The 14,827-nt window shown below is 35.7% G+C and overlaps 1 protein-coding gene across 2 annotated transcripts; it reads right to left on the bottom strand.

The window, feature by feature from the left end:
• Positions 1-4,955: 4,955 nt before the first annotated feature.
• On the bottom strand, positions 4,956-14,197 carry DPY30 (dpy-30 histone methyltransferase complex regulatory subunit). 2 transcript variants are annotated; one of them, XM_054566012.1, is made up of 5 exons: positions 14,098-14,197; positions 13,790-13,861; positions 13,657-13,704; positions 8,135-8,277; positions 4,956-5,295 (listed from the first exon to the last, which is right to left on the bottom strand). In XM_054566012.1, exons 2-5 carry the CDS (start codon positions 13,823-13,825, stop codon positions 5,223-5,225), a joined length of 300 nt encoding a protein of 99 aa, XP_054421987.1. In that variant the 5' UTR covers positions 13,826-13,861; positions 14,098-14,197; the 3' UTR covers positions 4,956-5,222. The 2 variants fall into 2 exon arrangements, with proteins under 2 accessions (XP_054421987.1, XP_054421997.1); XM_054566022.1 differs by lacking the exon at positions 14,098-14,197 and adding an exon at positions 13,962-14,091.
• Between the last annotated feature and the right edge of the window lie 630 nt (positions 14,198-14,827).

Here is a 14,827-nt window from a genome sequence, read left to right as displayed (position 1 = left end):
TTTCCATTATACTGTATCCTCCAGGGATTGGGTTTGACACTCCATAAACATCTTTCATAGTAAAGAGCAAGAAGGAAATCTTCATTAATAGAGTCCTTATGAAGCACAGACATTCAATAAATAGGTACTACTAGTTCCAGAACCCAACATTAATAACCCAATACATCTTCTGAAATAGCATGTTAGATACCTGTGCTCGTAAATGACCAGAAACAACCACAGTGTCCCTCAATATGAGACTTGTTACATTAGAACGTATCCATACATATGCACCCATTAAAAGGTATGAGGTGGTGCTACATACTGGTGTGAAAAGAGGCCGCCCCACCTCAAAAAAAAGAAGAAAAGCAAATTGCAGAACATGTAAAGTATGCTATCATTTGTATAAAATAAGTACTTACATTCTTGTACACTTCATATACATGAATACTTTTCGAAGGATATACAACAAACTGGTGGTAGTAGTAATTGCTTGAGATGGCTGAGGTGCAAGAATAAAGATTTAACCTTTTCAATGCACATTTTGTGTATCTTTTGAATTCTGTGACATATACTACCTATACAAAAAAATTAGTTTACATCTTTAGGCTTGATCTTTGAAATCTACCATGACAATATTAAATTGATTGTTTTTAGATTTTTACTTATCCACAACTGACAGCTTCAGGAGCCCCCTAATTACTGAAAACCCCATATCAGAAAAATATTCTAGTATACCAGAGTTTTGAACAAATCAAGGCTGAGAGAAAGTTTGGCATAAAGATGCTCTTTTGATTCCAAATAAAACTGGCACTCTAACTTAGTATCAGTAGACTTCGCCTTTCTTCTTTAGAAACCAAATTTCTTAAGTGACATTTATTAAACACTTACTATGTTCCTGACACTGGGCGAAGTACTTTATATTTAATGATTTTTGTAAGATGAACATTTCTTCCTTGCAACTTTTTAGAATAAATTTTGTACATAAAGCTTTTTTCAAATTTATTGTTAATGTTATTTAGGATTCCCAAAGATGAAATATAACTGAGTCAAAAAATTTAAAGTTTTTTTAAAGCCTGACAACTTTTTAAAAGAAAATTCTTATTCATTAGTGACTACCCCTTTTTATCTCTGGTGACCTATTTTCCATCATATACTGAGCAGGCAAAATATAGTTTATTCTTGTTATTATTTATTATTTGTATTATGATTATTGGATTTCATATCCTTATTTGTGTCTTTTAGGTAATGATAACTGGTAATTTAACCAATGATCAAAGAAAGTACATTCTTGCCCTGGCTGGTGTGGCTCAGTGGACTGAGCACCGCCTATGGACTGAAGGGTGGCTGGTCAGCGCACATGCTTGGGTTGTGGGTCAGGGGGCCATGTACCCAGCTGGGGTGCGTGTGAGAAGCAACCAATGGATGTTTCTTTCACACCTCAATGTTTCTCTGCCTCTCTTTCTCCTTCCTTTCCCCCTCTCTAAAAATAAATATATAAAATCGTTTGTTTTTAAAACAGATTCTTAAACCTACTTTTGCCCACCCTTGTACTTTCCTAATTTTAATTCAGAGATTTTTAAATGAGCAGATTCTCAGTGACAGTCATTCATAGTTTTCACCTTTTGTTCCTTGTTTAAGGCTTTAAATTTGTTAAAGCTTTTTTGGAATCTAGTAAAAACATCTGGCTACAATATTTTTATGCTATACCTACAACCATTCTGTTTCTAATGAGAAGTTATCAATCTTAAAATCCCACTATATCTTCTCCTAAATAAGATTTAAACAAAGGTCCAACATTTTTTCCTACAGGCTCATCAGTATTAGGTAGACTATCTTCCTCTATCAAAACTGTTTCTTTTTTTGTAATTCAAGTTCTCTGTTTCCTCTAGGAATCTATTCCTGATTTATTCTACTGGTCCATCCTCCCACTAACACACTTAGCAACATAATTAAAGAATTCACTCTATAGGATACAGTATGTCTTATCCTACCTCTGTATTTGTCTACTAAACTTCCCCATTAAATTAAGCGGTGGAAGGGTGGGAATTATTTCTATAACTGCCAGCTACACAGAATACCTCATCAAGATTTCGTAGAAGCTTTTTAACTGATTTCTATTTAAACAGCTTACGGGAGTAAATGATGCTCTCCACACCCACAGTAAAACACACTAAACAATGCCCACCACAAGCTGAACCCTTAAAGCTGGTAGACTACATTTTTTAGTAAACTCTCACACTATTGCACTCATCTCTCAGATTTGTGTGCATAACTAACAAGGGTCAACCATGTTCTCCAACCTTTTTACATTAGTTGTACTAGGCACTGCCATTATATAATGTAATTAAATATTGCATGAACCAATGAAATATAAACATAATACAAAAGGTGTTTGTACAAAAATTAGATAGAATTCTTTAGAAAAACTCAAAAACCAATGTCAAATTTGAGGCAGATGACAGAGGCCAAAAAATAAAAATCATAAAAAAACTACAGGACTCTACAAATTCTTAAATGTTTAAAATCTTACTCTACTTTCAGAAAGTCTGAAACTGAAATTTGTAGACCATACATTATGTTTTGTGGCAAATAATACAGAATTCCAACCAAAGAGCACATAACCAGAGAAAATACAAATCAAAATACTATATTATCAATATGGATTAATATTTTAAGCTTTAAAAAAAACTATTTGTTGTCATTTATGATTCCCTACTGTGACTTTTTCAGCTACCAGATACAATGGCTTCTACTGTACACACCTATGAAAAAATTTAAGCCCACCTGAGAGCATTATGCAGAGTGTAATATAATATTAAGGTAATATAACATTAAGTTGGGTTTGAATTTTTGCCCCAACCTACTTCCCTTGTAACCTTCAGCAAGTTAACCAAATTTCACATCCTTCATCTAAAAATGAAGTACTAAAATTAAACCTGCCTCACTGAGTTTTTGAGGGTTAAATGACAATTCACATTAAAAGTATTTAGCATGGTCCTGGCCAGGTAGCTCAGTTGGTTAAAGCATCATCACAGTATGCCAAAGTTGTAGGTTTCCTCCCAGTCAGGGCACATGTAAGAAATCAACCAAGAAATGCAGAAATGGGTAGAACAACAAATCAGTATCTGTCTCTGTCTCTTTGTCTCTCTCTTCCCCTTCCTCTCTCAAATCAAATTTTTTTAAAAAAATTAGCATGGTATCTGGCACATGTCAAGTGCCATGTGCACTACCAACAAAAGACATATCTATTCTAAGCCCTTACTAAAAAAAGCTATCAATTTCAAGACTGAGTAACTTAAGCACTATCTCAAAGATAATTCAATAGAACACTAGAAGTAATGGCAGCATTGTGCAGAGCACTGCATTATTTCCAAGTGATCATTAACCAGAGGTGTATATCAGAACACCCTAGTATTTGTCAAATTCAAAAGCCAATGTTCTCTCCCATTTCAATCAGGCTCTCCAGAGCCCAGATATATATTTATACATAATATAGACACTTACTAGTTTATATGTATATATTTAAATATTTAAAGTTCTACTATCATTTTTAAAAGGTACTAAAGGTTCAAGCTGTCAAAAAAAAAAAAAAATGTTCCCCAAGGGTCTCTGATGTAAATCACTGAAGAACAGTTAAAATAAAAGGATAAAATTAGTGACGCTTTAATAACAGATTACCCCATTGTACTTGCTCAACTGTTAAAATATCACTAAAGAGACTTGGGCAGATTAAAATATCAGTTAGCTAAATAACCAAAATAAATTTGATGGAATGTTTATGAAAAATACTTATAAATAGATCTCAATTTTTCCAGGTTTTTCCTGTTCAAATACATAGATCTGCAAATGTAAATCAAAACCGCAGTATCACCTCCCCACAAGTGTCCTTCCCAGTGAAATGTTTCTCCTATACGAGAGAGAACTGTAAGATATATCTCATCAGCATTAAATTTCTAACGTCCCCTTCATGCGCTTAGCTTGGACAGTTTTTAATATGCTTCCAAAGCAGGGTGTCTCAACCTCAGCACTACTGACTCTTTGACCCAGACAATTCTTAGGGAGGGGTAGGGCATACAGGCTTTCCAGTGCAGTGTGAAATGTGTAGCGGCATCCCTGGCCATCACCCTCTCAACGCCAGCAGAACCCCACCATAATCCAATTCTGACAACCAAAATGTTTCTAGACATAGCCAAATATCCTCAGGAGAGAGGAGGGCAAATCACCCCCCACTGAGAACTACTACTCTAATGAATGTTTTTCCTGCCTGACTCTCTTTAGACAATTTCCTCTTCTCTTAATGAGTTATCTCCATTTCTTCATAAAAGACAAAGTGAGCAGACCCAAAAATAGGACTGGCTGGTTTATTGTAAAAAAAAAAAACAAAAACAAAAACAAAAACAATGATATAAGGAGTAGCATAAGTACTCCTCACTTAGCTATAGGCAACATATTGATAGAAGTAGGTTTGAATGCCCATTCAAGCACTTACCAGCGTGGTCTTGAGCAAGTCCCTTATCCTCTCCAAATGTTTCCTCATCTGCAAAATGGGAATAACAATATCTACTTTGCAGAGTTGTTATATTAGAAATAAGTAAAAAAGTACTGTGCCTGACACATAATAGAACTGCAATGATAGCTGCTATTATATTTTTACCATGAAAGTTGACAGCATGGGAGGATAATGTACACCCTCTACAGTGCTTTTATCAGAATATACTCCAATCTTACTTTGCCTTAGAACCACCTGTGGTAGTTTTTAAAAACTGAAGATACCCAGATTCCACCCTCCAAGAGGCACAAGAACAATGTTGAAAAAAACTTGAGATTTTTTAATATTATACTAGAGTCTGATGTATTTTTATGCTGTTGTAAAACCCTACAGCATTCTCAGATACAAAAGTCATAAAAGTAATTGAACCACATAAATTATTTATCATAGAGAACAAAAACTACATTACAATAATGACATTTAACAGTTTATTTTGAAGGTCATTTTAAAAACAAAGTTAAAGACAATCTGAGAAAAAATTGCACATAATACACTCATTAAATAAGTATGGTGATTAAATCAAAATAAGGGAAATAGGTTTTCTTCTGCAACTCCAGTAACAAGTTGTTACCCTGAAGGTTCTTATACTTTCAAAATGGTTGGGGGAGGGGAGAAATCATGGCAATTAAAGCTGCCTCTTAATCATGTAAATCTATAGTAGAAACCAAATATTTCTGTTCTTCCCAGTAGGTCAGTTTCGATCTTCAAACTGTGCCTTGTTTTTTAAAAGATATGATGCTAGAAATTCAATGGGATTTGGTGGTCTGTAAAGGAAAAGAAATCCAAAATTTAGAAATTTATATTCTACATGGGTTCATTTAAATATAACTTCATAATAAGAATACATCTTTTAAAGTTTAACTTTCTTTTTATACTCAAAGACCACTTGTAGTATAATAAATACAGTAAATGATAGGCAAGTGGGTTAGCCAACAATGCAGTTTAAAGAGACTGAAATTACTGTATGGCTGAAACCTGCTTATGAACTCAATTCTAAAACACAAGTTTCAAAAGTGTACTAAAATGGAATGTTGATTGCCCCAGGGGAATGATGACTTGAAGGGACACGTGAGGCTGCTGGGGTGCTGGCAGTATTTTGTTTCTTGATCTGAATGCAGGTTATGTAGAGATACGCTTAGTTTCTGAAAATTCATTAAGCTGTACATACACCTATAATATTCTTAATTTCCTATATGAGTATTATCCTTCAAAAAGAATTTGAAAATAATATAGGAAAATGGCTCTAGCATCACCATGACACTTAAGATTAACTCCCTAAGTGAATAATCAAAAGAAGCAAATTCATTTGAACAGGTTGTTTTTTTAAAGTCATTTCTGCCCCGACTGATGTGGCTCAGAGGACTAGGTGCCAGTCAGTGAAACAAAAGGCAGCCGGTTCAGTTCCCAGACAAGGGCACATGCCTGGGTTGCGGGCTGGGTCCTGGTTGGGACACGCGAGAGGCAACTAATGGATGTGTCTCTCACACGTCAATTTTTCTCTCCCTCTCTTTCTCCCTTCTTTCCCTTCTCTCTGAAAATAAATAAATAAAACCTTTAAAAAAGGTCACTTCTATTTTTCTTCAAATAATTTAAACCAATTCTAATACTGCCACCACACAGCACACCCAAGACATTAACTATATAATTTAAAATAAAAGGGGCCCTAGCTCAGTTGGTTAGAGCATCATCCCAACATGCCAAGGTTCCAGGTTCAGTCCCCAGTCAGGGCATATACAAGGATCATGCAATGAATACATAAATGGGACAACAAATCAATGTTTCTCTCTCTCTGCTTCCTCTCTCTTTCTCTCTAAATTTTAAAAAATTAAAATTAAGGGGTATTACTGAATATTTATCACTTTTACATAAATTATTCTTGCTAAGAAAACAAATCCAAAGATTAAAAGTGGGAGAAACACCTATTTAAATCCTACAAGGAGAAGACATATTAAGAATTGATTTATAGTGATCTCCAAATATTCCCAAGTATTAGTACTTTAAATAAGCTTTTAACTGGCCAGACACAGACAACATTTTTCAAGGTTAATTTGATAAATCATTCTGCCAACTCTTTACTTAAAAATTGTATTTATTAAGAGCGTATTACTTAAAACTATATAAACTTTTTCTTCTAGCATGTAAATATTCAGAATTTCTAATTACTAACCTTTTTTTAGAGAAAGAACAAAAAAAGGTCCATATTTCAACTGGTAGTAGTAGAGCTATAAATAAATAAATCCTATTTTATAAATATAACAATCTAAAATATTTATCATATAATTTTACATAAATATACTATTCTAAATCAATAACTCACCCTACCTATAAGACATAATTCCATCAAGTTCCTTATCAAGTTTTATTAGTTTGCTAGTATTCATTACTATTCTTTGAAACATAATCTATACCTAATAAATGTTGACTAATGTTACTTACAAAAAATGATTATGGATTTGCTTACACAAAAATAATTAAGGTAGAATTACTGTGGAATAATATGCACAGAAAAGGGAAAAATCATAATCTTGTTAATAAAGAAATGTAAATCAAAACAATTTGGCAAAAAATGTTTATAACACTCCTGCTGTTGAGGCTGTAATAACATTGAAAGAATTTTAAGAATAAACTTTTGGACATAAATATGATACTAAGTGTCAAACACCATAAAAATAGCCATGTCCTTTAAACTAGCAAACCAACTCTGGGGAATTTACCATAGGAAAGTAACTGAATGAAACAAAAGAAGTATAAAAACAGATAAACTGTCTGGTGACCTATAATAACAAAGGAAGTTGAACGTAAATTTTCAACAATGGCCAAGTTAATTGTGGTACTACTATAATTTAAATAATAATCATGAAGTCTATGCGAAGATATGGAAGAAGATTCATGTTATAAGGTTAAGTAAAAAGGAGATATAAAATTACCTACATACTGCCCTTGCCAGGTGACTCAATTGGTTAGAGCATTGTCCCCACACAGCAAAAAAAAAAAAAAAAAAAAAAAAAAAAAAAAGGTGTGAGTTTGATCCCCGTTCAGGGCTCATGCAGGAGGCAAGCAAGTGATGTTTCTCTCTCACAGTGATGTTTCTTTCTCTCTCACCCTTCCTCTCTAAAAAAACATATTCCCACCCTGGCTGGTATGTCTCAGTGGATTGAGTGTCAGCCTGTGAACCAAAAGGCCTCTGGTTCAATTCCTGGTCAAGGTATGTGCCTGGATTGCTGGCCACATCCCCAGCTGGAGCACACAAGAGGCAACCAATTAATTCATGTTTTTCTCACACATGGATGTTTCTCACCTTCTCATTCTCCCCCTATTCCTCTCTCTAAAAATAAATAAAATCTTTAAAAAAAAAAAAAATCCTTGGGTGAGGATTAAAAAAAATTACATGTATACCATGATTATAAATCTTTATATTGCATATGATCAAAGACCTAGTAGAAAAAAATTAGAGTATCTGAACTGAGATTACGACTGACTTTAAAAATATCTTTACTATCCACAGATTCCTTACATAGGAAAAAATACTATTTATAACTAATGATATTTCAATTAGAGAAGTCTTTGCTTTCTCTGGTAACTCCTCCGCAGACACTATCTTACCTTTCCTTTGCAAGCACAGCAAGTCCTTGTAATAAGATAGGCACAACAGTCTGGTCCAGGTAGGCACGAGTTGGCAAAGACTGGAGATCCACTTTCTGTTTTGATGACTTTTCTGCATTAATCTTCTCATTTTCTACTATCCTCTATTAAATTCAAAAAAACACGCACAAATATTACAAATACTTAATTATTTTGAGTGCTAAACAAAAATTAATGGAAACATGATGCTAATAGAAAAGGCAAGCCAATGACTTAAAAACTGGTATTGAACTGCAAATCCTTTGCCAAAATAAAATCAGACCCATCTCTAAATTTCATTCAAGCTTCTTCTCTCTGAAAGCACCATAATATCTCTTTCTTTTAATGTCATATCTCCAGATCCTACTCTTTCTCACTTTCCTCTCTGCTGTTTTAGAAGTAAATACAAGTCCTTTTTCTTTTCATCATGAGAATACCTTCTTACAGTGCTTCAAAAAATCTGGACAAGACACTAGCACTAAATCACAGTGAGAAAGCTAGTCCTATTTCAATTCTTTCATCACAGATAATATCAAGGACCAAGTTTCAGTTTGGTGCTAATATGTCTTTAACACTTTTGTAACACTTGCTGGATTCTATTAACAGAAACAGGCTTCAGACTCAGAGACTTCTATTAGCAATAGAATCCAGCTAACATACAAGGTCCGGCACAAATAATGCCCCTTTTTTATTACAAAATCTTTTATTACAAAATCATAAGCATGTAATCCTCTAACTTAGCAATATCACACTCAAGTATACCATATGACATTTTAGGTGAAATGTTATTAAATTAAAACTATAAATTATTATACCCATATTACTATCCTACTGACCACACTCAAGCAGGCTTACTTCTGGTAGACCCTGTATATTAGCACTGTTTTATACTCAGTTTTCATTTTTATAGCTACCCTCTATCCAAGGAGAATACTTTCTCCATTTATGTTTCTTTTTTTAAAGAAATACATCTATGTTTTTTAAGTGAATAAAGAAAAAGTAGTGTGTAAAAAGTAGGAAAAAAGGGAAAATGACTTATATGGAAAAGATAATTAAGGTAATATTCAAATGTTTAGGAAACAATGACTCCTAAAAACCCCCAAATCTAGGGCCTTCACATATTCATCTGACATCCAGAGCATCAAAAACTAGTGAAAATGTTTGCCTTCTTTTGAAAATTTACCATTTTAGAAATTTAGAAATAAGTAGTCATCTAAAACACAAAACACTATTAAGAGCACTTCCATTTAAATAAACTTTTGCTCCAAACATACTCAAACTGAATATAAATAAATCAATAACAAAAAAGAAAACACTTTTCTACATTTATTATTATAAGATTTAATTTTATTTTATAAAAAGGGAAAATAAAAATTTAAATCACATACCTACATAATATATACCATGATTTCCAAAGATACTTCCCATAACTGTGTCAGGCAGCTATTCTAGGTTTGGTTATGATTTTCCAATCTAATTTTGGGACTTAAGAAAATTTTCTATACCTAATTAATGTATAAAGTAGCTATCTGTTTGCCCATCGGTTACTTATTAGTCATCAGTAAATTTCAACAGATAATACCTATATATGACAAAAACTAGTCAGTTACATGCCATTCCAATCACTGCCTTTGATAAGAAACAGCAATGCCTAAGCAATTCCTATAAATCCTATAATAAACTCCTTAACCAAATCCTCTCATTTGTTTCATTCAAATATTTACTAAGTATATATTATGTGCCAAATTGCTATGCTTAAGTCAAAATCCTGTATTAATCTATTATATACATATATATACACACACATCTCAAACTACTATAATACATAAACTGTTGAAAATACAAAACAGTGATCACAAAAGAAAGATGAGGTGAGCCTATAACTGCCCCAACCTACTGCTTCCTGCCTGGAGAACTTAATAGGACGCAATACCGGAAAAGAGAACCAAAGCAGAACCCAGCAGTCTCCCTGAGCTGGGAACAAAGTTGAAAACTCAGGGAGATCAAGCCATCTAGAATGTGCAGGGCAAAGTACTTAAGAGGAGTCCCATGGAGAGGAGAGAGTTGTATGGAGGGGAGAGAGTTGCACTGGAAGATGCTAGAGTGCCTTCCAGCCCTCTGGTGAGTACCTGTCAGTACATGGGTGTGAGGGAACTACGCAAGTCAAGGAAAAAAACCACATGGAAGGAGCAGAAGAAACAATCTCTGGCACTCACGCAGCCAGGAGTGCTTCATGTTTCTGTGACCTAGAATGGAAAAACCTCATAATAATACATGAAGCATGGGGTAGAATATGAAAGAGGACAAAATAAGGCCTAAACTAAGGGCTGGGCTGGTCCCACCTAATGAAGTTTAAACCTCAATTGTTTCCCGCCCTGACTGGTGTGGCTCAGTGGATTAAGAGCTGGCCTGCAAATCAAGGTATCGCCACTTCAACTCCCAGTCAGGGCACATGCTGGCTGGGACTGTGGGTCAGGTCCCCAGATGGGGGTTAGAGAGAGAGGCAACTGATTAATGTATTTCTTGGATGTTTTCTCCAAATAACCTAAGTCCGAGGACAAAGTTCAAGAATGTTTGAAGCCCTGGCCTGGTAGCTCAGTTGGTTAGAGCACCATCCTGATACACCCAGGTTGTGAGTTTGATACCTAGTCCGGGTACATACCAGAATCAATCAATGAATGCATACAGGGTACAAATTTATATGATGTTTCTCCCTCTCTCTCCCCCTGATAAGCCACCGAATAAAATTTTCTTTAAAAAGTTTAAAGGAATACAAAAACAAGTACCCAACAAGGTAAAATTCACACTGCCAGGTGGCGAGGAAGCAGGAAAATACACATAATTAGGAGAAAAACCAACCCGCAGTAAAGACCCAGAAATGACAGAAATGATAGACTAGGCAATTCCATTAAACCAGTTATTATATTCCATATGTTCGAGAATATAGAGGAAAACACAAATAAGCTAAAAAAAAACTTGAAAATAATATGAATAATAGCTGAAACTTTTTCAAATTTTCAGAGCCAAAAACTCAATAAATCTTAAGCACAAGAAACATAAAAAATTTTTAAAGTACACAAAGGCACATCATACTCAAATTGTTCAAAATCTGAAATAAAATTTTAAAAGCACCACAAAAAAAAGGCATTAAGTACAAAGGAACAAAGAAAGGAATGATAGCAGACTTCTTGTCAGAAACAGTGTTAGCCAGAAGACAAAAGAACAAATCTACTAGTAAAAGTATCTCAAAAACAAAGACCAAATAAATGACATTTTCAGACATTCAGAAGCTTAAAGAATTCCTTACCAGCAGACCTGAACTACAAGACATGTTAAAGGAAACCCTTCAGGTGGAAGGAAAATAATAACAGATGGAAGTATGGATCTACACAAAAGAATGAAGAGCCCAGAAATTATAAATGAGTAGGTAAATGTGAAATACTCCTTTTTCTTATTAAATCTCTTTAAAGATAATTGACTTTTTTAAGGAAAAAATAAAAACAATGAACTGTAGGGCTTATAACATATGTAAAAGTAAAGTATATGATAATAATAGTATAAAGGCCGAAAGAGAGGAACTGGAAAATTACTGTTCTAAGAGTCTTATACTACAAATGAAAAAATATACCACCACTTGACAGTAAGTTGTGGTAAGTGAAACTTGCATACTATAAATCCTAAAGCAAACGTCTAAAAAAATTATAATAAGCCAATAAAGGAAATAAAATGTAATCAGAACAGAAAAAGCAGCAGCAGCAACTGTAGAATACTGGTTTCCAGACTTTCATATCTCACAAACAAGTAAATTAGAAATAATACAGTAAATGAAAAAAAACTAACATAGGGTTAATTCTATTTTGCCAAGTAAAAACTTACATATAAACATAATTATATTACTATCACCATTAATTCATAAAAGAACAAGTATTTTAAAATTATAGAAGACCAATTACCAAATAATGTATCATTATTAAACACTTACTCCACTCTCATTTTTTTCTCACTTTACCATGGAAATTGCTATGTGGTTTGAGAAAAAGCATTTGGGTATCGCTGTTCTACAGCAGTAGAGCTCTGGCATCATATACAAGCACCATCAAGAAAAGACCGTTGATGCCTAAAAAAAGTCTTTTTAATAACTAGAAAACAAAGTGGTATAGAGTATTCTTCAGCTGATTCAGCAGTATTAGTTCAACTAAAAATTGCATCAGAAAGAGAAAGATTCTCTTATCAAAATTGATATCAAAACAATCAACATTCCAAGCAATTTTACAGGCACAGAGTAGTCACTCCACATGCCAGCAAACTCTAGGAGTTGGTCAAGATTGACGATACAATTTAATTGTACTTTAAAAATGTCAACCTGCTTAGTTTTACACACAGCTCTCCACTTACCTCCTGCTAACCCTGGACAAGTTACTCAACCTCTCTGAGCCGTACAGGACTGAAGATACATGTGAATTACTTAAGAGTGTGCCTGGCACATAGTAAAAGGGCTAAAGAAATATTAGCAGCTAGGCCCTGGCCAGGTACTCAGTTGGTCAGAGCAACAACCCCACGAGCCAAGGCTGCAGGATGCGGGTTAGATCCCAGGTCAGGGCACATACAAGAATCAGCCAATGAATGCATAAATAAGTGGAACAACAAATCGATGTTTCTTTCTCTCTCTCTTTCTTTATTTCTCTCTCCTCCCCCCTTCCCTCCCTAAAATCAGTAAGTAAAAATCTGAAAAAAAAAAAATATTAGGAGCTGTTACTATTATTACTCTCCCCACAAATGCTCCTTTCCTCATGTATCCAAATTTAATCACCAGCAATGGCTTTCTTTTTATAGTAAAAGGCACACATCTCCTTCCAGAAGCCTGTTTCCCTAACCAATTCCACCCAACTCTGCTTAATTAATTTGTTCCGTCATTCATTCATTCATTTACAAAGTAACTTCTACTTTTAGACAATAACTTCTTAACACTTACATGAAAAAGCTACCTTTTTCTTTCATGTAAAAGTTACCTTTTTCTTTTTTTTCATGTTTTTCATATTTTTCAGACTTAACCATTTAAGGCAAAAGTGTCTATATTTTATAGCTGCCAATGGCACCTAATGAATTCTGCAAAGAAATCAACATTTATTAAATGCTGGCTTCACCAACACAATTCTACAAAGACAATGGGTTTCTTAATTTTAACGTGCTGCTTCTCCAAAGCAATATCCCAACAGATGCGTTAATAGACACCAAGCAAAACGATTCCATGTCTCCACTAGCAATACAGTGTGTTTCTTTCTATCACTTTCACAAGTTCAACCTCTTGACTCAAAACTAATTTGCATGTCTGTATACCACGTAGTGTGAGTACCGGTAAGAAAACAGCTACCCATAATTTGCTAGTATTTGCTTCAGAAAGATAAAGTTTTCCCTTGGGCAAAACCACCTAGTAAAAATGGATCCCAAGTTTCCTCCAGCTCTTACGAGACGCACAAGAACAGCTTAGGAACTGCGTGAGTTACCTCGACATTATCCGTGAGACCGTACTCAGAGTGAGGATTTTCTGAAACCTAGAAAACAAAACACAGGTCACACAGACATCGGTCACCCTTTCTCGCTGCACACCGCCACCATGAATCCAGGGCCTCCGGGTACCTGCGTCTGTCCCTCCAGCATCTGCTCTGGCTCCATGGCGGACCCTGCAAGTCACAGTCCCCGGATACCAGTCTTGGAAAACAAGAACAACCATAAGTTACCCGGGAGATTTCAACACTACGACGCCAGGATGGAGTCCAGGCAAGCCCCCGACCCCGCCCCTCACCCCCACCTGGGCGCGGGATCACCCCGAGCAGTAGAGAAGCAGGGTGAGACAGTCCACGACCGGGTGCCCGCATCAGGTCCGGAAGCTCCACGATCCCAAGATCCTACAAGAAGTGGTGAAAAGGGTAAAGGGAGCTGATTACCCGCGCCCGAGCCGTCCGTTCCTAAGAGCCCTGCAGCGCGCCACCAACTCCCAGCACAAACCGCTTCCGCCGTAAGTGATGGACGTCGCACGACTAACGCGCTTGCGCAGAACTCCCCAGCGGGCCTAGAGTAAGGGAGGTTCCTGACGCGTCCTGAGTCAACCTTGTTCTCCGAGGTTTGCGGAGTACGCTGGCAAGGTCTGGCCACCCGGGCTATGGGGGAATCATTTCTCGACCTGCCCAGCCAAGCGGGCACCACCCCAACTGCAGACCCACTGACCAGTCCCCCTGGTAGTGTTTCGGCCGGCCAGCCCTCGGTGCTGGTTGAAAGCTTCTGCCCAACCTTTTCCTCCCGGAACCGAAACCACTTGCTGGATAGTTCTGTCTAGAGAATCTCAGACCCAAGCTCAACAGTCTGCGAAAGAATGTCAGTGTTTTACTCTAAAGCCAAACGAAGAAGCAGTGTTTTGGGGTTTCGTAGTAAGCCTTTATTCAAGTCCTTAAATTTGTGACTATGTGATGTTAATGCTACCTTATACGCTTGTATCAAGATTAGCAATACACAACTGGCTTTCCAAACCGTGGTACTATTGATACTATTGTTTTTGTAAAAAATACAAAGGGTATTTTTTGCCTCCACACTACTTGTAAGTAGCAAACAGAATCCAGTAAATCGGATTGTCTTAATTACCATACATTCCACTTATTTTAACGTAATTTTTTTTTTTTT

This window comes from Pteronotus mesoamericanus, unplaced genomic scaffold, assembly GCF_021234165.1.
Source record: "Pteronotus mesoamericanus isolate MK-2021 breed Mesoamerican mustached bat unplaced genomic scaffold, CSHL_Meso_final contig_101, whole genome shotgun sequence".
In the NCBI taxonomy this organism is placed as follows: Eukaryota; Metazoa; Chordata; class Mammalia; order Chiroptera; family Mormoopidae; genus Pteronotus; species Pteronotus mesoamericanus.
The sequence above is the reverse complement of the archived record's forward strand: the minus strand, read 5'-3'. Positions and strand labels throughout refer to the sequence as shown.

Bases quoted from the DNA above. Each gene is read 5' to 3' on its own strand.
- DPY30 (XM_054566012.1), bottom strand. From the start codon at position 13,825: ATGGAGCCAGAGCAGATGCTGGAGGGACAGACGCAG. The intron at 13,705-13,789 runs GTACCCGGAGGC...TTTGTTTTCTAG, and splicing joins TGCTGGAGGGACAGACGCAG to GTTTCAGAAAATCCTCACTC. The intron at 5,296-8,134 runs GTAAGATAGTGT...TTTCCTTTACAG, and splicing joins GCTGTGCTTGCAAAGGAAAG to ACCACCAAATCCCATTGAAT.